Here is a 23,102-nt window from a genome sequence, read left to right as displayed (position 1 = left end):
CCAAGAAGCCCCGCAACAGCGTCATGGCATGTTGGCCAATTGCCTATTCCAATTCACGCTGAATTGGTAAGACCACCCATCCCTGTACCTTGGGCAACTATTTAGCCAACTAATTGAATTAGAAGCCCAGTCGCAGGCAGCGCGACATTCACGTGCAACAAGAGAAACGCGGAAAAACTGGGGGATTAAGAGACAGAGAGATAGAATTGAATAGAAGTCAGCTGATTGACAGACTCTAATCGTGCATCTTATTATTTGTATTTACAAGTATTCGTAAATGGGATCGACCGCTAAGCTAAACATTAAATATACACATTCACATAATGGATCCATCGATGGTAGTCCTATAGTTGTCCAATATTAAGTGTTTTAATCTAGAAATATGTTTCTGTTTGCATAAATAAATGTATTTCGATATTGTTGTTATTTTAGTTGCTGCCGCTAATTGAAGAGAAGTCTTTTATCAGTTCTCATTGCCTCCGCTGCTCAATTGCACACACTTATCCACTCCTCCACGTGACACTCATCGCACTCGACGCTACAGCACCATTGAAATTTACATCGACAGCGTTCGGCGCGTCGTTCCTTAACTTGGCTGTGACCACGCCCACAGCAGAGGGAGGCGCAGCCGTCGCTGGTCGTGGAATTGCGATTACATTTTCGACCAGCTGTGCCTAAAATGTAAGCAAAGAAATAAGCTAATAATTCAAGTTTTAAATTTAAGAACATTTCAGATAGTCGATGCATTTTTTGGGCATTATTATATAGTAAGTTAAACATTTAAGAAGATTAATAATAAGATTAACTAAAAAAACAAAACAATATATTTGAATAATTAAAGCTGTCGATAAGCTTTCAAGAATTAAAATATAAATTAGTCAATGGTTTGCTTTAACGATAAATTGCTTTGAATGGTGACATTTTCCGTAGTGCTCAGTTCACATCGGAGCCATTAAAAAGCGATAAATAAACAATTAAGTGCAACGCTAAGCAAAGTATCATAATTGTTGGATGTTAATTGCCAACGTTAATTGCCATCATTTGGCTAGACACGGCACATGAATCAAGCGCCTGTTCAATGGGGCGACGAGTTTGGGCTTTGGCGGGCTTCGGGTTGGACGGATGCAGAAACCAACCCCGGTAGACCCCGGGCACCCCCGGCCCCCCTCGGCCAGCGGTAGTCAACGATTAATTATAAATTTGCGTCGTAATTAACACTTTAAACTGGCCCGCAGTCGCTTTTGATAATTTGCAAATGTGTCAACAGCAGCAACAACAACAACAATAACAGCAGCAGCCACAAAATGGCTAACGAAAATTGCAAGTGGCAGTTAGTTGTTGTTGTTGTTGTTGTTGTTGTGCAGTTGCTGTTGTTGTTGTTATTTGCCGGTTGTTGTTGTTGTTGCCGGTTGTTGGCCGAGTACGTGCCGTGCGCATGCGCAGCTCTCGACTTTGTGTTGGCGCATTTTGAGTTATGTGGCATGCTTGGTAGCTCCGTTAATAAATGGTTATTTTTTTGTGCAGTTGTTGTTGTTGTTGTTGCTGTTGTTGTTTCTGTTACCCGGCTGCTGTTAATTTGCATTTGTGATTTATTTATTAGAGGCAAATCAAATTTATCGCTTAAGCGAATGCTAATAAATCATTTTTAATTAGTTGCCCGTTGCCTGAGTGCAACCGAATTTTTGACATTTCCTTTTTTTTTTTTTTTTTTTTTATTTTTGAGACAATCTGCAAATTTTTATGGTATTTACTCTTATCATTTTTTTGAATATCGATTCGAAGCGTTACAAGTAGACCAAAGACGGGTTGTGCAATATTATTTATGTGTTCTGATTGTTTTTTTTTTGGATTAAGAATAGCTCAGCAACTTTTCTTTTGAGCGTTAAATTAGAAACAAATACATTCAAATTTTGATTATAAGCTATTTTGATTTATCAACAAATTTGTGCATTAGTAAATATTTTAGCCATAAATAAATGATTGTTCTAGCAGGATTTGTTGGAAATACTTTTGTAATATTACGCTGGCTGTACGATTGCTTAAAAAATCCCTTATTGATTATTACTTATTCTTAAGGATACTACTATAATATATGAATCTAACACTTACCCTGAATATCTGCGCCCAGGTCGCGCTCACAAAAGTTGGGCGAGCGCTGATAATAGAAGAGCGACGTCTCCAGCTTGCGTGCCATGCGGGCCGCGTTCTTATCACCTTTGGGCTGGCGTGTGCCTTGTTCGGCGTCCAAGTCGCGCTGGATCCCGTGACCCGCCATCGTGCCAGACGCATCGGCGCCAGCCATATCCGAGGAGCCACCGGCGCCGTTGCCTCCGTTTGATTTCTTATTGCGTGCTCGATTTAGTACCACAACCGGCTCACCATTGCCAAGATTCGATTGATCCACCAGAATGGCCTTGCGAAACTGATGCTTCAGCACTTTGCCCACGATATGGAAATCGGGTGCCGATTTCCAGCAGGTCTTTAGCTGGCAGCTACCGGACATGCCGTGACACTTACAGCGGAACTCCATATTGTTTGATACGGCCTACAAATTAGAAGGGTATATTGGACATATCGAATAATAGGGTAGAATTGTAAATTTATAACTCCTGAAGACTTAAAAGCTACATTTTGGCATTTAATTTTTATAAATAGATATATTGAAAAATAATAAATAATATTGAAAATGTAATAAATGTTTTACTTACCATGCGGCCCGCATTATTGTTGTGCAGATTAATTTTGGATTGTATATCGCCGGCCTTTTCGCGACAATCAAGAAATAGCTTGGAATATTCCACACCAAAGTCCATGTTGTGAGAGCAGCCGCCCCATTTCCAGCGACTGGCGATTTTGGAGCGTTCGTATTTCTTTTCTTCCTCGGGCGTTAGGATTTGATTCGTCTCCAGATATTGGAGAAATTGTTTCTTCTCCTTGTCGAGCGACTGGCGCAGATTTTTGTTGAGTGTCTTCCGATTAATGGTCGGATCACAGCCGCAGGACATCAAACGACCTTGGCTGCAGGCGCGAGCCACACTGTGGGCCACCCCGGCCGCTGAAATGGCAAAGGCAAATGCGCTCTCCCGATAGCCTGTTGAGAAGATTGTTGAGACTTCAGGATTGGATTTGGAATTGGAACTGCAGTGGAGTCGGAGTCGGAGTCGGAGTCGGAGTGTGTCACCTGGGATTCATTGCACACTATCGCAAAATATGCGGCGTTATTTTTAACACTGAATGCCCAAGCAGTTGTTGTCGCTGTCTTTGCGATCGCCCAGGGAATTGTGCGGCATTTGGCTTTGACATGAGCCGGACAAGCGTTCAAGTTTTGCCGCCAAGCCCCAAATGCCGCCAGCCAGAGCCTGGCCAATTCAATTGATTCCAGCGATCGATCAGACAAGTTTTAATGATGCAAAATTGTGGGCACAGTCCGAGCCACAGCCCCGGCCACAGTCACAGTCAGAGCACACCCACCCAGGCGGTTAGTTGACGGCTTATGCAACAGCTGTCAAACGGCTGTCAAAATTGACGTTAATCATGACCGACATGTAACGTCATTGAGCGGGCCAAAGTTGGCAACATTTGTCAATCGATTGACATGCAAATTGTCAGCGCCACTTTGCATAAGACAAACCAAAAGCCAAATCCAATGCGCCGGCGACAGTACATATGTCAATGTGACAGGCGTGCATCAAGCAGAAGATGGTACCTGCTAACAGGTAACTGGTGAGGGGGGACACAGCTGTCAAACAATCAGTCAGATGGTCAAGCCGTTCGCTGGCAAGAGATTCAGAGTCCGTCTGTCACTCAGGATGCGCACGAATGCAAATGTCAATGTTGTGACAAGTTGTCGTTGTCGTACAGCCAATGCGAACGAGTGATCCAGCGATTCGGCGATCGAGCGTTCGATTCGATCCAATGTCAATGGTGTAATGCAAAAGTGTAGCGCGCATTTGATTGACGATTAAGACGCCATCAATCAATGCATCAATGCGCACAGTAGCCGCAGCATAGCAGCTCCATCTACCGCCACTTCTCTCCCTCTCTCACTCTCTCACTCAGGTGATCTGTGTGATCGTTGATCGTTGATCGTTGATCGCTGATCGGTCGATTGGGTCTTGATTTATGCACGCTTTGTTCCCCCTCTTAGGCCATTTGCAAATCCAAATCACATCATTGCCAGCGAGTTGCATTTGACAATGCCTTGGGGCCGCTGACGTGCTTCTTACTGCGCATAAATTGGCAAGCAGCGTTCGAGCCAGGCGAGCTGCACTGGCCCCAAACAACGACCTGTCCCTGTCCCTGTCTCTGTCTCTGTCTCTTATGTTGCAATCCCAAGTAATTGTTTGCGACATACGTCGCTCGCTTGTTGTCACATGCATTTGGCTGAACCGAGACCAAGATAAAGGTCGATCGTCGTCGACGATCGTACGTAATCCTTTTACTACTTTTGTACATGCCTGCTGCCGCAACAGTCGCAGCCCCACTTCTGAGTCCCCACTCCCCAGTCCCCAGTTCCAGCCTCACTTGATTGACAATAATGCATGGCGAAGTAGCAGCAGCAGCAGCAGCAACAGCAGCAGCAGCAGCCGCTGCAAACTGCGACGACGACGATCAACGATCGGCCAGTTCCATAAGTTATAGTAGATGTATGCAAAATAGTTGACCTGTCCGTGCGCCGTTCGATTGTCAGTCATTGTGCCTCTCCGACTTGATTTGTTTCGTTTCACTTGGCCGATCGACGATCCCTCGCTGCTTGGGGCTGCTCAGGTTGCCTGGTTGCCTTTTTGCCTGGCCTGGCCTATGCCTCTGCCCTTATAAGTCTCCCAGTCGCAATCGTTGCACGCGTTGCTGTTGCCTGTCAATATTGACTCTCGTTATGTGCAGTTCAGTTCGGTGTTTCCTTCCTTATTTAATGGACACACGAACGGGCCGCTTGACAAACAGACAATCGGACAGCCAGACAGCCAGACAGACAGCCGGCCGGCCAGATCGGCAGACATGTCACTGACATAAGCTTGGGTTTACCATATTCGTACGCTGCGCGCCCCGTTGAAGGCTAGTCGAGAGTTACTTGGAAGTGCTGCTCCGCCTGCTCCGGTTGCTCCAGCTGCTGCTGCTGCGGCTGGTGTGGCATGCATTTGGAGATTTATGGTTCGGCATTGTTATATTGGGCAGTGTTGTTAACTTTAACCCGGCTCATTTTGGTATTTGGCCCGATCAAGTTTTGTGCACTTGATGCCAGTCCCAAGATTATGGCTAAATGCAAATTATATGTAGATATGCTGTAATGACATTGTTTTGCGCTTTGTCGGAATTACTAAACCCCCATATACTTTGCTACGGCGTTGAGAACTACTAAGTAGCTTACCCCTAAGCCGAACGGATCATTCGGTAAAATTTACTTATTTAAGGTTCAATATCTTTAGCTGAATTCTGTTGTTGCATATAAAATAAATTATATATTTATATTGATCTCCCAAAAATGTTCAGACATAAGTTCTCTAATATTGATATGAGATTACACAACAAGACAAGATTATTCATGTTAAGTTTTTCTATATTTCCCAATAGTTTTTCTGCAAACTTACTTTTATATTTATGGCATAGCACATTATATCTTATATCTGTAACTGAATTCTCATTTAGATATCATCAGTTAGAAACCTAGCTCATCTCCCACTCTACCTTCCTATCAGCTTTGGAAAAGTGCATTTAATTTCATGATCTTTCCACTGAATCTCTTGCTTTTAATGCCCGTTTGAATAGAGTATTTTACAATCGGAAGCAGACAATTGTAATGCTCTAATATGTTCTTCATAAACTATTAAATCATTCTACACCCATATTCCATCTAATGGTCTATGAAGCTGATTACAATTCGGAGTTTGTTCGAAAATATGCGAACTACACCGAATGGTTTATGCTCTTGATCACAACAAATGTTGTTGCTATTTGTGACTGCTCAGCATGACCATGCCCATTACCAAATTCACATCCAGATCCAGTGGCACAACCAGATCCATGTCCAAGTCCATGTCCGCTCCCATGCCGTTCATTCGTTGGTTGGTTCGTTTGCTGGTTCGTTTGTCTCTTGAAATGTCTGGCTGTCGTTTTGCTGTACGTTGTCAGTGGCCGCGGCAGCATCCGTCAACAGAGATAACAATTTTTTAAATTGAAATTGAATGAAGTGGTTTGCTTACAATATAATTTATACGATGAATGCAAATAAATTACGCCGGACTCGGAGTCAAGTCAGAGTCGTCTCCACTCGACTTGGCTGTGGGCCTTTCCCTTTTACTCGTCGGTCTCCCAGCCAACTCTTCTTGCAGCTTGTTTCTTATTTTTTGTTTATTTCTCCTTTTTTTTTTTTGTCTTTTAAGCTGCATTGAAATTTGTGAGAAATCTTTTCAGCCTTGCTACTGGGAGTATATCGTTTGCATCTGCATTGCATGCCGCCATTTTGATCATTGACCATTCGCCCCATTGTTTTGGCATTTTTACAGCAATCGTATGACGCATAATTTAACTAATGAAGCGCTTGGGAACGCACTTGAAACATTCCTGAAGGGCTGCCAAAAGATTTTTCAACTAACTAGCCTGATTGTCACCTGGGCAATTGTCATTTGTTAAAGATAATTCCATTCCTTTAGATCTGGCATTGTGTTGCGAAGATACTTTACTGAATCTGAATCCCACACTAATTGCCCAAAGAACACCCAATACGAAACCAAAAACTATCCTTTTTGGTTTAAAATAATAATACTTTTGATGTAGAATTATGAATAACTTTAGCCTCAATCATTGGGTTTACCTAACCATATTTGCTAGGTTTAAAATTTTGGGTAAAAATCAAATCTAGCGCGCAACTTGTGTATGAAAATATTTACAGTTAGCAATATTTTCAGAACAACGCGCAATAAAAAACACAGAAGGGAATTGTTTTCTTTGAAATTTATAAAATATATGATAAACTAACTAAACGAAGCGAGAAAGGGAGCTGATTCTTATTATACGTATATTTTTCTTCTTGAGTCCTAATTATTTTTGCCTTACACTTCTCGTTATAGTTAAGGATAATTTGATCTTAAAGAGCAACAAATATTAAATGTATGCCAAGTCAATGAAATATAAGCTACTGATTCTAGTTTCAAATCTTATTCATTTTATTGTACAAGACATATTCTTTGAAATAAATCTCTTTGACTGCAAAACTTTTGACTTTAAACTGATGTACAGTTAGCATTTAATAATTAATTAAATAACTTCACTGGAATTTAACGCTCAGTGTTGGTAAACAAATACATAGTTTTGCCATTTTTGTTAGAAATTGTACGAAATTTTGGTATTCATGGAACTCATTAACACTAAAGCCAACAGCTTTTCAGAGCTTTTGGGTGGTGCCCGCTTTATACAGAACCTGATATGCTACCCATGTGAGTCATAACAGTAGTTAGTTGATACAGTTGGTGCTTTGCGATCGGCGCTTGTGATCATAAACTTAACTCTATTTGCTACTTGGCTAACAAAAGCGTCTAAGAAAGCGGCGACACTTTGTAGATGGTCAGTTAAACGTCATCATTATCAAGATGATCATAAGGCACACGCCGTAGTCGGGGATCTTGTGTGTGTAATATAATGCCTGGCCGACAGATTAAGATATCAAAGTCAAAGTTCGCACTGCCGCTGCCGGGATGCACTAGGCCGCGACAAAAGGTGCGCCCAGAACAAGCCCCAAGCGACACTCTTACTAGGTGGAAAACTTAGAAACATGATCTTGTTATTCGCTGACCAACTGAGCCGGGGCATTAGAGAGCCAACTTCAGCTGCAGCGCCAGCTCCGACTGCTGTGGTTTTGTGCCATGGCATGTCTAATAATGCGACGGCTAATAGCATCGGACAGTGGACCAGGGACCACTGCTGGGCACTTTTAATTAGACTCTTTTCATACCCTAGATCCAAAGAAAAAGGCGTGATGGTTTTGTGCAAATGTTTCTAACATTGAGACGGAATCATTCTCCCATATATACTCTCTTGATCAGAACATTGAGCTGATCGAATCTGGCTACGACTGTCCGTCGGAAGGGTCATTGTTTTTTCCTTTAGTTTTTTCCATTTCCATGACATGTATAATTATAGATTTGAGATATAGTTTTTAAAGGACAATCTAAAACAAAAGGAGTTAAATTCCATTGATAAACACTTTAGTAATGGGAGAACCCCTCTCGCATGTTTGTTATAGGTACTCGGTGCTGGTTACGCGGTATCTACCAGTCAAGCACTCCCGACTGGAGCACCTTTGTCCATGTGTTTATATTTTTTGCCTAGCGGCTTGCGTGTGGGCCGTTGCTCTATGCATAACCGCAAACCCGTTGACAGTTTGTCGTTGCCGTTGTTGTCGTTTGCCGGTCATAAAGCGATTTTGTTTGCGTGAAAGCTGAGCCACACTTACGGCGCATTTTAGTGTCAGCTTAATGGCTTTTTGGCCGGCCAGGCTACTTGGTAGCCCCAGCCAACTCAACACTCACCTTTCTTGAGCAGATTGGAGGCATGCGGATTGCGGCTCTTCGTGCTCAGAGACGAGCAGTTCCAGCGATGCCACTGAAACTACATTCACATAAAATGATTAGCTAATGATGCAGCCCAGATACCAAAATAAATAAAAATATCAAAAACACAAAAATCTGCAAAATTCTGCTAAGCTAATAAAGTTTATGACTATTTCTGTGCGTCGGATAAACTTTTGTTTGAGTCCAACATATCAAATCTCTTCTACATTTAGAAGTCATATCCATCAAGTTATTTAGGTTAACCATTTATGTCAGAAATAAAACCAAGTATTTAAAAAATTTCTCGTTGATGACAGTTAAGTTAGGGTTGCAAAGTTTCCATATTTTTTGTTAGATTATATTTTAAAATATGAAAGTTAAGCAAATAATATAAAGTCGTTTGAAAAACAGAACATAAAATGATAAAAAAGTCCTATAACTAATTTGTGAACGTATTATTTTTGTATTATTATTGTTGAATGTGTTTTTTTCAAATTCTCAAAACGATTTAGAAAATAATAATATATGTAATGAAATACCTGTATTTGGCATTCCCGTATAGCCATATCCAGGCCCTCCAGAGCAGCAGCTGTTACATCACTTGCCTTGTAGCATAGCTCCAGCTGATCCTTGGTCAGACCTGGAACCGAGCGGCACGTGGCACGTCCGTCCGGCAAGCCATACAACCTAGAATATATAATAAAAAGGAAAAAAGAAAGAAAAGACGGATTACTAAGTGACTGGATGACACTATCGAAGTCCTTCGAAGACTACTTTCCTACATTTATTTACTTGCTAAAATAGATCGATTTTATGTAAGCGTTACATTTTTTCATATCAGTTTTGATTTGTGTTTGTGTTTCTGCTTGAGTGGCAATTGGATTACAACCACCGCAGCTGGCAATTAACGAGCAATCCCCAACCCAAGTCAAACTTCAGAGCCAACACAAATCACAGCCCAAGCCCACACAGACCGCAGACGAATTTTGCCATTAACCTTGAGCGCCAGAAACCGCAAACGTCCCAAATAAAATGTATAAATTTGCTGGCCGGCAAATTTAATTTAATTTCATTTTATTTGTTTATGTGAAATTTAATTTGACTTTGTAGCAGATTTAATCAGCAAACGCGCAAAGACAAAGCTCGAAAAAAAAAATAGACGGACAGTAGCTAAATTAAATTCCAGCGATGTTATAAATCTCCAGTCAAATCTTTGGTCTATGACTCACACAGAACAGAAGCTTGGCTTGGCGCGGGACAAGTTGAGGGGCTACCCAATAGCTCCAAGCCGTGGCTCTCATTGAACTCATTTAATGCGCGCCATGGCATTCAAGGTCAGCGGAGAGGTGTTCTGATCTTGCGCCACAGATACAGATACAGATACAGACACAGATACGCAGAATGCGAGTGCCAGTTGACGTTGGACAACTTCATCGGGCCATTGGCATAACCACAAACACTGCCAGATCCACACAACGCCATCGTCATCGGCATCGCATCGCGTTGATCTACGACACGCAGAGCGCAGTCGCAGTTGCTACAGGCTGGCATACCAGCCGTATACGTGATGCGCTCGATGATGGCGTCTTCAATGTAGTTTCTTGCGCACGCCAGTCACTCGACTGGGGAAGGGCGAGGGAGGAGGGTTGGATTAATTGTAGCACGTAGCGCATGTAAAAAATACTCAAATGTTGAAACGTGCCATTTTCACACACGTACCCAACTGCAACCGATCTGAGGATCTACCATCATTTGGTATGCCATTCACGATGCTCTCCGCAGAGCAGAGCCTGCGCCTCACTTGCTCCAACTATTGAGCTGCACGCCGTTTAGCAGTTGCCATTGTCTCGACCCAGGAAGGCCCCAATCTGTGCGGATGCAGATGGAGTACGCGACGTTGCGACACAGTTTAACCATGTTAATTAGGTGCAAGTTTTGCGTGGGCTTACTTTGTGTAGATTCATAAATGTAGACATATGATTAAGAAATTTAAGTTAAGACGGCAGGTTTCATAAGTAAATTTACTAAAGCTGGTTTCATTGACTTAGATAAACCACAAGAGGCTCCCAAACTGTTAACACCTCTGGTGCTGAATAAAGCAATTTGTTGAAAGACAGCTGTTAAGGGAGAAGTTGAAATTAATCAAAAATTGAAATTAAACAGAAATTGACACATGTTCTCCGAAGAAAATGAAGTTCACAAGACAGTTAATATTTGAAAACTGAAAGCTGAAAGTGAAACATTGGGCACTGAAGCAAATAAATGTTGTAATTGATGTAATTATCAAATCTAAGTTGGCAGACCTTTTTAAGCAATTATTTTAAAGCGCAATATTTGATTAATTTCGAGGCATTTCCTTTCGTGCCAGCTGCAAATCAATTGTTGAAGCTTTCGTTTTTGGCTCAGTCAAAAAAACTTTTGCACATTTCATGAGTTAAACGTAAAAAAATGTGATAAATTCGTTTAATTACAGTGGCAGCTAGCGTAGAGCTATGGAAATGAAATGCTTCGACTGACTGACAGTGGGGCACCCTGTATTTGAATAGTCGCCCGAGATCAAAAGCATTCCTAGCTGTTGCCGTGGATCCGGCAGCCAGGCTGCCTGGAATGTCTCGTCTCGACCGGGGCAAAGTTATCTGCCCGCCTGAGTCTGCCTTGACTTGAGTCTGCCTGGGTGTTGGTGTGTGTATGTGTGTGTGCGTGTGTGCTTATGTGTGGGAAACAATGTTTATGCCTAACTGGCTTAGATAGCTAGCTGATTTGATATAGTTTGTGGAGGAGGGGCATAAAGCGACGAAAAATCCTTGATTTATGCAACGGGCTACCGTTTGACAGACGAAACGGCCAAAACGCAGCTCAACTAAAGACTTTTGGCGGCGCCTATTAAAGCCTTGCCACACATTTCAATCTTTTTATGGCATTTCAATAGAACTCTGAAGCTTGGACTCGTTCTCTTGGCTGGAGAGCGTGAGAAACTGAAATTATGAAAATGATTTTTTTTGCTGCCGTCAGTCGTAAGTATATACTTATGTATATGTATATTATATTGGCTGAATTTCAGTTTGGTTTCTTTTTTTTTTTTTGTTGTTATCGTGGCAACACTTTACACGGCTGATAAGCAACATACTCGTCCTTAAACTTAAATTAAGCGACTTGGCAACAATTTCAGGCCACGGCTAACAGATCGATAAATTTTATAAGCGAATCAATTGCGCTGCTATCGCATCGCGTGAAATACGCGTCGACATCCACATCCACATCGGATCGACATCGGATCGGATTGCCGCAGATCTGCGAGCGCTGGATGCGGCATGAGTCAGCGTCGGTTCCTTGACTTTGTTGCCTTATCAGTTTTATTGAATTCACTGGCAAAGTCAGCAATGGCAAACCCAACAACAACAGCAACGTTGACGGCGACTAAAAGCCATACGCTTTATAAAGCTGTTAACAAAATGTGCATCAGTTTAAATTCTTTATCTGGGAGACGTCTGGCAGATGGCTCTGTAAGATGCTCTGCATTGCATATCTGGCAACCAATTAAATTGCATTTTGCCAAGAATCTTTTATTTTATTTTATTTTTTTTTTTTAAGTTTTCGCTCTTTAAATTGCAGTTTTGTTTGCTTGATTTGCAGTCGGTGATAGAGCAGCTTCAACGTGTCCCATTCAATGGGTAGTAAGAGGACTGAAGTCTATTAAAGGAAGGATGATTATCCAATAATATTAGAGGAATTATGTCTGCCTAAAGTTATTAGAATATTTATGCTTAATTAAAGGCTTATTTCGTGTCTGTGTAAGAATTAACAAGAGGTGATACGATTATCCATTTGGTAAAAGCTAATCTCCGATCTACAATTTGTTCACACTTGCTGAGTTATAAAACCCCGGCTTGGGGTTAGATTGTTCTTCGATTTTCGACCTTTTGAGTGAATCATAGATTCAATCTTATTGGATATTAACAATCTTTAGTTTTATTTTTGCCAACCTTTCAGCTTAGATAATGGTTAACATTTATCAGCGCCTTTATCAAGTTTTATCTAACATATTGCAGCTGAAAATGGGCTGTAAATTTGAGCAAAGAATGGAAATGTTTGCTGGGGGCAACTTTCTCGCGGATCGGCAACTGCCGAGCCGAGGATCACTTGGCTACCAATTGAGGTGAGTTTATCGCGCTGACGAGCGATAAGAAAATGCAACAAATTTAACAAGCAATTAAATGTGGTGCCAGGCGCGCTTATAAGGCCCAAGACCTGAGGCTGCCAAAGTAGCAGCGGCTCATAAATAACCCAAACTCAAGTCGCTGCGTTGCGCATACGCCATGTGGTGCAGGCGAGGACACTTGAGGTTGTGCATATGTGTGTACGTGTGTGTGTGTGTGTGATGCACCCAATTAGGATTGGGTTGCTGCACATTATGCATTGCACTTGCACTGTCATCATTGGGGGGCGTGGCCGTGTGTGCTTCATTTGCATTTCAAACGAAAATTGTGGCAATTGTGGCTGCAGATGCAGTTGCACTTGCAGCTGTGCGAGCGTGTGTGTCTGTGTGTGTGTGCCTCATTATGCGCTGCAATTATGACGTTGCAACTACGAGGAAGACAACGAATTGCAAGCTGCTCTTCAGCCTGCATTGCTGCAGTCTCGAGTTGACTGCAACTGTTCGTTCTTGTTATTGTTGCTGTTGTTGTTGTTGTTGTTGCTGTTGTTGCTGTTGTTGCTGTCTTGTCAACAAGCAAAAAAGTATGTTGACAACCCCATGCAACAACAACAACAACAACAACAAAAACAAAAACAACAGCGACGAGATTAACAAGCTGCAACTACTAGGCGAGGCAACCAGTCAGTCAGCCAGCCAGCCAGCCAGCCGCACCTGGAACCTGGACAGACACTGCCTCTCGTCCGCCTGATTGCGCACAGCACACACCGGAGTCGGAGACGGATTGACAGCGCCTGGCGCATTATAAGGCCTGAGTGCCACGGACCACCCTGCAATTGAAATCAACTCAATTGTGTGTAGGCTGGTCGCAGTTGATGCGAGGACGAGAACCAAAGACAACGAGCACAGCAGCAACAGCAGCAAAAAGGGAGCTGGGTGCTGGGAGCTGAGAATTCGCCAGTTGCCAGTTGGCTATGTTCCCTGGGTGGATACCTCGTTCAGTAGTGGCCATGAACCATTCAAAATGGCGTTGACTCTTTGGCAAAGTATTCGTTGTTTGGTCAAGCAAAATAGCAGAGCATAGCAATGGCTGCATGGTGCTGCCAGGAATCAGTTGAGGGCTTAAACGAGGTATCTGAGCTAAGGGACTTAGCACATAATAATTGCCATTATTATCTAAGAATATTTTCATAACTATTGTTATTATTTAAGAAATGTTTTCATTATTACTAAAGAATTGCTTACCACAGATTAACATCCTGCAAAATTCATCAATATAAATTATATAAAAAAAAGAGAAAATTGCTTAGTAAAATAATATTGGGAAATCTCGGAAATAGGTAAAATCCCTGTTAAGGTTTAACATATTTGAAGTTCAGCTAAGCGCTGAAATAAAAGGGAAGTCCCAATATTGTTTCATTCAAAATAAATGAAATCTGATCTAGATGCACTCATAGCTAAATAAAATGAATATATGCTACATAAAAAGAGCGTGTGAAGAAATAAATATTCAAAAAAAATTTAACCGTAAGCCTTATAAGGGTAACGATTTCTTAAACAGTTAAAATTAGTTGACTTCAATGCGTGAGATCTGCTTAGAGTTAAAGCGCAGCTTAACAAAGTTCGCATAATTGTTTCACTTTGAACTGAGCACAGCAACAACTGCTGGTAATTAAGCAGGTAGCTGAACGGTTCGCTCTTATGGCTAGATCAATATTAATTATGCCAACACCTTTGCTTGACAGTTTTCCGGAGCGGTCAACAGACGTGTAAGACTCGCATTGATTAATCTGTTGACTCAGCAACATAAAGTGCTGTTGGCTGTGCTGCTGCTGCTGTGTTGTTGCTGTTGTGGTTGTCGTTTAATTAATTAACTTGCCACCGACAACAGCAACAGCAGCAACAGTAACAACAACAACAACAACAAGAGCCAGAGGCCGCGCTTGTGTAATGCTTGGGTTAATTTGTTGACAGCCCATTTACACATTTGAGTTTTGCTTTACATACGCGCCAAGGTGTTGATGGATACGCTGGACAGCTATAGATACGTATGAGAAGTGAGGATGTATCTACAAGATACTCGCACTTACCAGCGTGTGCAGCAGGCCAAGATAATCACAACAATTAAATGCAAATGGCAATGACGCGACGGCGGCTGTGCGGCAACAAAGTTGTTTCCTCCGTTGTTGTTGCACGTTGTTGTTGCCGTTGCTGTTGCCGTTGTTGCTGCTGTCGCTGTTGCTGTTGTTGTTGCTTGCCACGCAGTCATCGCTCGGCTTTGATTTGCATAAATTTTCATACAATTGAAGCCAAAATTCTAGTGGCAGCACATTTTTGTTGCTTTTGTTGTTGCTGGACACACAAGTTAGTTGCTTAGTTGTTGCTGTTGCTGTTGTTGTTGTTGTTGTTGTTGAGCTGGCTTGCCGCAGCCATGCAACAGCAAACATTTTGTAGTACACATTGAAGCAACACTGCAGCTCGGCTTGCTTGCCACTTTACATATTCGTAGCATAGTTTAAACAATATTTTTGCCTATTCAAATTATGTAAATATTTTTTGTTTTTTTTTTTTTTAATAATTTTTTATTTGCTTTCAATTTTTCACATATTGTGCACAATTTCGGACCACGTTGAACATTTCTGCTTGCAATTTTTTACAGCCACATTTTCAGCTTGAATTCCGAACCGCCGATCGTGACCAAAGCGCCAATAAACATTGATCGTTCGGCTTTGGCTCTGCGCTCAGCTCTCCGGCTACTGGCTAGCTGGAACACCTTTTTTTCTTGTAATATTTGTTTGTTACCTTCTTTTTGTTTTTATTTTATTTTATTTTATTTTTTCTTATGTTTATTTACTGCGCTTTGCCGCTCGAGCTGGTCTGATTGGTCTGCACTGCGCGTTGCAGTTTTTTTATTCTTTTCATTTTTCTTTTTACGTTACACGAACTTTGCTTCTGGGTGGCTTTTCTTTCATAGGTCTGAGAATTGAGTTTGATTCGCTGCACTTTTTGTGTTGGCGCTTGTGGTTTTTTGTTCGTTTTGCTGGCAATTATTTGTGTGGGTTTTATGATATTTAAATTGTTGTTTATGCTTTAATAATGCGTGTGAATTTTAATATTTATTTATTGTAGGCATTCTTTCAAACGGAATTTTACGTTCACTATTTTGTTGTTTTATTAAAGTCCTTAAAGTCCTTTTCGGCTGGCGTAATTATTTATTTCACTTTGATAACTGTTTTATTTATTTTTACTAGTTGCACCCGACAGCAAAAAGATAAATATATATAGATTCAGATTCAGGTTCGCAATTTGCATTTCTAATTATTCAAGTTTTACTAATATTTTAATTTTAATGTATTGTTTTTATTTGAATTAAAATTTACTTTTAATAAACATATTTAATTATGTTTAATAAAATATTATGTAATTTTTAATTATATTGAAATTAAATCCACATTACATTTTTGCTTGTTTTCTGCTTTCTTTTTTATTTATCTAACATCTTTATTTAAGTTTGCGATAATATTTGAGCGTGTTGAAAATGTATAAAAGATTTTCACAATGCTTTATTTTATTAGAATTTAAAATAAAATAACTTTTTTGCAATAATATATTTCTTTGATTGATTTATTTTTAATTTATTTTTCTATTTATTGCACAGTAATATAATATTTGTTCGTTAATTTGACGAATGCCACGCACAAGACTCAGGACCAAGACATCCTGTCACCGAAACGCGCCGCACGACTATGAGAGGAGAACCGAGTGCGACAGGCTCTAAATGCAAATTAAAATCAAAAATTGAAACAGAAACGCTTGAAGCAGCGTCCTGCCTCGTCCTGTGCGTCGCAGTGTGCGTGTTGCTTGTTATCCTTGCAACGACATCGCCTGCGTCGTGTGGCAAGTTTGATAATGAAGTTGATGTTGATGATGATGATGCTGATGCTGATGCTGTTGATGGAGATGAAGATGTTGCCGTTATGCGCGTGCCTTGACTGACGTGCGCCCGTCCTTGGGGTGGCTGCTCCTGTCGTGCTCCTGCTGGCTGCGCAGCGACTGGCTGGCGAAAGTACAATACATCAAAGGGCACACACAGCCAGCCACATTGAGGCAGGGCTGCCAGCCGAAGCGATTTTGCCAGTCGCCTCGTGAATTTATCGCATGCGAGACTCGCCGATTCGCAATTGAACCCCCACCCACAACAACTCAGATAATGCTCCATTGACTTTTTGTTTTTGTTGCACTTGCGGCCTAATTAACCCAAAATGCAATCCGATGATTAAGGACTTAGTCGCCGCACCCAACCCCTTGTCACCCTTGACACCTGCTGAACCCCGTTTCGTTTGTTTAAGGCGCTAGCTTAAAGAGCCTTAAAAAAAAGGAAAACTGATTAAGTGGCATTGTTGTTGCGGGGGCAAGGATACAAGGACACACGGCCGAGTACCACTTCTGCTGAACATCAAAGGATTAAAGCGACTGCAACAACAAAAGTGAAAACTGGCGCAGCAGTCGCTTTCATATTCTGCTCAAGGACTCCAATTATTGCATTCGTTGCCTTTGTTGTTGTTGTCTTTGAAATATGCTAATTTGTGTGGGAGTGGCTGACAATGGGTCGAGCAGGGGGCGTGGGTGGTTGGAAGAGAGGGTTGACCTTACAACGACAAAGTGTCGAGAATAAGGCAATTGATTCGCGTCTACTTCCTAGTTTCTCAGGGCAAACGCTAAGTAGCGAAAGGACCTCGAATGTGGGTCGCGTGTGTGCATGTGTGTGTGTATGACGGCGAGTGTCTGAACTTAACCCTCTTTGACTTTTCACTTGCTACTTGTTACACTTCAAAGGATGCGACTGCGGCCAAGTAACACTTGTTGCCAGCTGGTTGCTCTACAAATTGTGGCAGCATGCCATGCAACATCTCCTGCAGCATAACATATGTGTTGCTTATCGTTAAGTGCACATGGCACCTACCTTTTGTTACATACAATAAGAGCAATTGTTGCTTTTATGTTAACATATCTTAACATGAAATTTAACATGGTATGTTAACATGCGTACTCAAGCTTGATTAACTTATATGCTTCGCATGGAACTTTTAATTATGTATTATCAATTGAATTAGAAATTAAATTAAACTTCAATAACAGTGGACTGGGGAATTCTTCTGTTCTAACAGGAAAGTCATATACTTTGCTGTTAATATGTTAACTTACACTTAACAGAAAGGTATACAATAATGTTGCCAATTTATTGTAATTCAATTAATTAAGCAGCATTATTATTAATCAGATTGCCAGTTTGTAGAAGAACATAATTTCGCAATAAATGGTAGACTTCATATCATATTTTGGCCAGTTAGCTCTCATTAAACACATCCGTTAACGAATGAAACCATATTCGTTTCCCAGACACTGACAGAGGCCCACACTCTCTGAGCTGCGCTGACCACAACAACAGCAACCGCAACAACAACAAATTTGAGCATCTCTTTACCGCATGCAATTGCCATGAATCACCATCACCTGGCTGCGGCTGTGGCTGTGCCTGCGGCTGAGGCTGAGGCAGGGGCTTCAGCTTGAGGTTCTCTACTGGCTCTGGCTGGCGGCACATCCATCAATGTGCCGTTGACATTTGCTGCGCTGTTGACAAGAATTGTCACAATAAACAATACAACCACGACAAGCAGCAGCGGCAGCAGCAGCAGCAGCAGCAGGAGGAACAACAACCACAGGAATAATGATAGCGGATAGAAGGGACGGACACGGCCACGTGACATGGCGGGAGGAGTAGACAGCAACATGATGATTAGTTTGGTAAGTGGCAGCAAGAGGAGTGCGCATAAATTACCAAAAGGATTAACCAACAACAAGCCCAGACAGCTGAAAATGGAACTGGCATTGGAACTGTAATCGCAAAGGGGTTGCCCTTGTTATTGCTGGGCATGAAAAATGTTCAGTGAACTGTAAGGGATTCCCAGCTCTCGGTTAGCTCAGGGGTAAGGGGTTGCCATTGAAATTAAAATCAGATCAATTTCACAGATATTAACATATTTTTGCGCAGGGCAAGTGTTGATATCTCAGTTGGTTTAAGTCCCTAACAATTGGGGGTTGCTTTTGTTTCAGCTGTGTTTATGCCCGCGCCCAAAAGGGTATTTCAGGGTATATTAGCTATAGGCGCATAATTGAAAATAACTATTTTAATTATCTTAAGATTGTAATTTAAGAAAAACTAACCTATTTGAAATGGAGGTGTCCTATCTTTTCTATGTAAATTATTCTTAAACACATTCATAGAGACAGTTAGTTCTACTCCTGAGTTTGGGTATTTGTACAATCGACTACCACATGACATTTATTTTTTATTGTACATGCAATTAGTGCCAGGGGTTGAGGGTTGCCTGGCCTTGTTGTGCCCATTAGTTGATAGATATTACAAAAGATTTGTCTTAATGATTTTCATTATATGTCAATTCCCACGCCCGTACAGACATGATTTTTACCACAATTTAGCATAGATTTTCATTGATTTTCATAGTTTTTAAAGCTCTTGCAATGATATTTGCAGCTGCGCCTTCGAGTCCAAAACAATTTGTGCTCATTAAAAGGAAAAATTCAAGAAAAAAACAAAATTTTAATGGCGTTGCCCAGGGTTACACACATTGAAAAGGAAAGCCAGCCAGAGTGAGACAGAGCAATGTATATGGAGCGAGAGAGAGAGAGAGGGAGACAGATAGAGACCCCATTATTTAGTTAATTTTCGGTTTTTTGTTGTTGCTGCTGCTGTTGAATTTAATTAACTCAGAGACGACGTTCATAAATCCCGACAAACATTTCAAAATGACGCAAATTTTGCGCTGAAATATTTTGCGCAAGTAAGAAATAAAAATAAAAATAAAAATTAAGCGAAAATTAATCAAAGTAATTTCCGAGGAGAGGCCCCTCCCCGCTCTTGCCACCGCTTGAGCCCAACACAACCGACATACGACATAACAAACATAACTCGACGCATTCCACTGGCCAAAGTGGCACAAGGTAAGGCCAAAGTTAAAGCCAAACTTAAAGCTAAAGGGCTACCAGGCCCGATTCGAGGCCCGATTCGAGCGCCGTTCCGCTGCCTTGTGTGTGTGTATGGGAAAAATTCCGTTGGCCTCCAATCAGTGCACGCAGTTTGCATTGCTCTGACATGAAAAAGAAATCAGTGCAACGTTCGTACTGCCCTGGGATGCTATATGTTAGTATGGGTTGTTTGGCATGGTCTCGGATCGGGCTGGGGCAGGGCGCACTCTGCCTCTCTGTCTCTTTCACTGTCTCTGTCCTCTTATCGTCGCTGACCAGTCAACAGTTGACCGAATGTGTGGGAAAATTTTTCATTTTTAATTGCACTTTGGCCAAGTCGCTTGAACGGCTGTTCAGCCTCGCTGGCTAACTGGCTAACTGGCTGGCCAAAATTTAAAGCGTCTGCGCCTGTGCATTAAAGAGGCTTCTGATGCTGCGGCTGCTGCTGCCTTGAGTCGTCGCCGTTTTGCCGTTGGCCCACCTACAAATCTCGCCCAGCTGTTGGCACAAAGCGTCTGCATGCCGGTCGCGCCATTCTATGAAAATTCCAGGCAACGTCGCAGCCGCGGCTGGCATCCCAGCAATGCCTCCGGTCTAAACTATGCAAGCAGCACTCCAGCCCAGCTCACTCGGCTATCTCTGGCAAGTTTTGGGGCGGCGGTGGGTGCTGGTTAGGGCGTTGCTTTGCGCAAATTACAATTAAAAATTGTTTCAAGTGGTTTACAAACCACAGCACGCACATAGCGCAAACGTAAAATTCTGCAAAGAACTCTAAAACATTTGAGGGCTGGACAAAACATTTTCTGCACTGCCAACTGTGAATTTGTGATAGTCAACACGAACTTTTCACGGAATTTAATTGCTTTCTATTTAATTCATTTCATTTGCAAGCTCTCCCCCCATTTTTTTTCAGCTTCATAATTCCTGAGAGATAAGTTGGGTAAACATAAGGTAGATGAACAATCGACGAATTACTTTGAATTTTTTGAATCATCTTAGTATTTGATGAAAATGTGTCATACCTGTATTTCAAATGGCGTTCATCAAACTATTATTTACTTTGCTATAAGTGAAAGTGAATCATAATACTGCTGCCTGAAATGTTTTACTCAAAACAGATGGGCTACTGAAAAATTGTGTAAGTACAATTACAAGTTTTCGAAACATTTCTTGGTGAATCATCAACATAGAAGAGAATATCATTTTGCGATTTGCTGTATTTTTAATAAAATCTGTTGACTGCAAAAGCATAGCACTTTAGATTAATTTAGCATATAATTATAACAGCTCAGAAATTTCCTTAGAATCCAAATTATGACAACACGATTGCATCATTCACTGGTTTACTACATCTACTCTCTTTCTCACAATTTCAAGGCAAATTAAATGTTCCTATATTCAATCAATTATTTTACATTATGTATTCTTTACACTTCCATACATATACAGTCTATCAATTGTCTAAAGTCACAGTACTGTGAAAAATCACAGTTAAGCTTGCAACCCTATGTGTGAGGTGCACATCATCGTCAAAATGAAAGTCAACTGCACAGCAGTCGTTGGCTCAAGCGGCCATCTTGGGCTTTTGGTGGCTGCCAGCCAACCAGAAGAAGTGGAGTCAGGAGCTGCAGATGGAGTTGTAGCTTTGCCGTTGTTGTTGCTGCTGCTGTTTGCTGTGGCTCGTTGTTTATGACGTTGATGTGGCGTTGCTGCAGATGACGAATGCAGCAGGCAGAGAGCCACCAACAAGTTGCAGCTGGCGGCAACAGTTGGTGCACATTTTGGCATGCCATTGCCATGGCCATTGCCATTGCCCTGACGACAAGGAGCTCTCCTCTGACCCGTTCTCATTGGAGCAATTGGGCTGCCCCACCATATGGCGCCCGTTGTTGTGGCAGCAACGTCAACTTGCCTCGCGGCCCAGCAACGTGGCAGTGGCTTTGATTTGCTGTCAGCTGCAATCAGTTGTGTGTATGTTTTTGCCTGCGGCAATTGTTGTTGTAATCGCACACACACACACACACTCACACTCTTACACACACGCATTTGTGTGCACTTTGGCTTCCTTGGAACTTCATTTTGTTCGCATCCCCCTTTTGGGCACGGCGCATGCGTCAGCAAACACAAAATGAACGCGCTTTGTGTGGGTGGAGCCAAAAACATTAAATGAACGCCCGTGTGCGAAAGAGACAGAGCATGCGTGAGCTTTAAGCTTAAAGCTGTGCACGTGTTGCCGCCAGAGCTTTCAAGCTTTGCGCACAGGATGCCACACAGTCATGCCAGATGGCGCCATAAATCATTGTAAATGCCGTCGTCCAGTTCCCCGGGCCCTGTGCGTTCTCCCCGCAACCCCGCAGCCACAAACGTCCCCTTCATGGGATGCGCACGCGCACAGCTTAAGAAAATTATGAAAGATTTACATTAATAATTCTTACAAAAGCCACACATAAATAGCCGCTGTACAGCCAATCTGCACAGCTGGCCCCGCTCACTGCCGACCCATTCGCGTCCACGTGCTCCTCTGCTCTTACTTCTGGCCAAAGCCCAAAGAAACACAATAACCATTTTTATTAAGCGACAATCAGCGCGCGCTGCGTCCTGCCTTCGCTCCTCGGGGCCCAGTTCTGTTAGTAAGTTGTTGGGCCCGGGTCCAACGGCGGGTCCATCGGCACTGGGGGACTGCCCGCTGCGCATGCGTGCGGGGCTCTTGCATGCAAATGGAATCACTTTATTAAACAGCTTACATAATTCATGTGCTGCACATTTAATTTAAGGTCATCAGGCTGGCCGGGGCGAGGTCCGAGTCTGGACAACGGGTCTCCGGTCTGGCCTGGAATGGCCCGGTCTGCTCTGCCCTGCTCTGCTTTGCTCTGGCCTGGTCTCTTTCGCAGCATAATGAAAAAGTCAGTGTAATAATTTTTAAATGTTTGTAAAAATAGGTGTAGACAAGTTGAAATTTATTATGGCAACGTTCTGGGTACGTGGGCAGCGAGCAAGCGCGGAAGTATTGGATAGTTTTGGACAAGAGATGAGCAGCCGCTATGCAACCGTGTGGGTTCGGGCATATTTGAAAGGCATTTCAACTAATAATACTAGATCATAAAGGAGGAGCTGCCTTCAATATAAATAGAATTTAATCCAACTTTAAAATAGGTTGATAATATTTATATATAGGTTGATAATATCATAACTATGACTTTCAGTCCAGAGAAAATTTGGTTTTTCGACAAATTAAAGAAGTTATATTTTCACTAAATTGATTAATAGTGCTAAACAAAATGTAAATAAATAAAATATAAAGTGCCTCTATGCAAATAAGTTCCAGTAATAATTCAACATTGCACCTTGCTCTTGGA

The 23,102-nt window shown here is 42.0% G+C and overlaps 1 protein-coding gene across 1 annotated transcript; it reads right to left on the bottom strand.

The window, feature by feature from the left end:
* Nucleotides 1–54: 54 nt before the first annotated feature.
* Nucleotides 55–15,994, bottom strand: Wnt10 (Wnt oncogene analog 10). The gene is given in 8 exon segments (XM_002052536.4): nt 55–674; nt 2,110–2,545; nt 2,709–3,091; nt 8,526–8,604; nt 9,086–9,233; nt 14,790–14,907; nt 14,910–14,947; nt 14,949–15,994. Coding segments are annotated over 8 exon segments (1,440 nt in total). The 5' UTR covers nt 14,999–15,994; the 3' UTR covers nt 55–486.
* Between the last annotated feature and the right edge of the window lie 7,108 nt (nt 15,995–23,102).

Source organism: Drosophila virilis, chromosome 4, assembly GCF_030788295.1.
Source record: "Drosophila virilis strain 15010-1051.87 chromosome 4, Dvir_AGI_RSII-ME, whole genome shotgun sequence".
Classification (NCBI taxonomy): Eukaryota; Metazoa; Arthropoda; class Insecta; order Diptera; family Drosophilidae; genus Drosophila; species Drosophila virilis.
The sequence above is the reverse complement of the archived record's forward strand: the minus strand, read 5'-3'. Positions and strand labels throughout refer to the sequence as shown.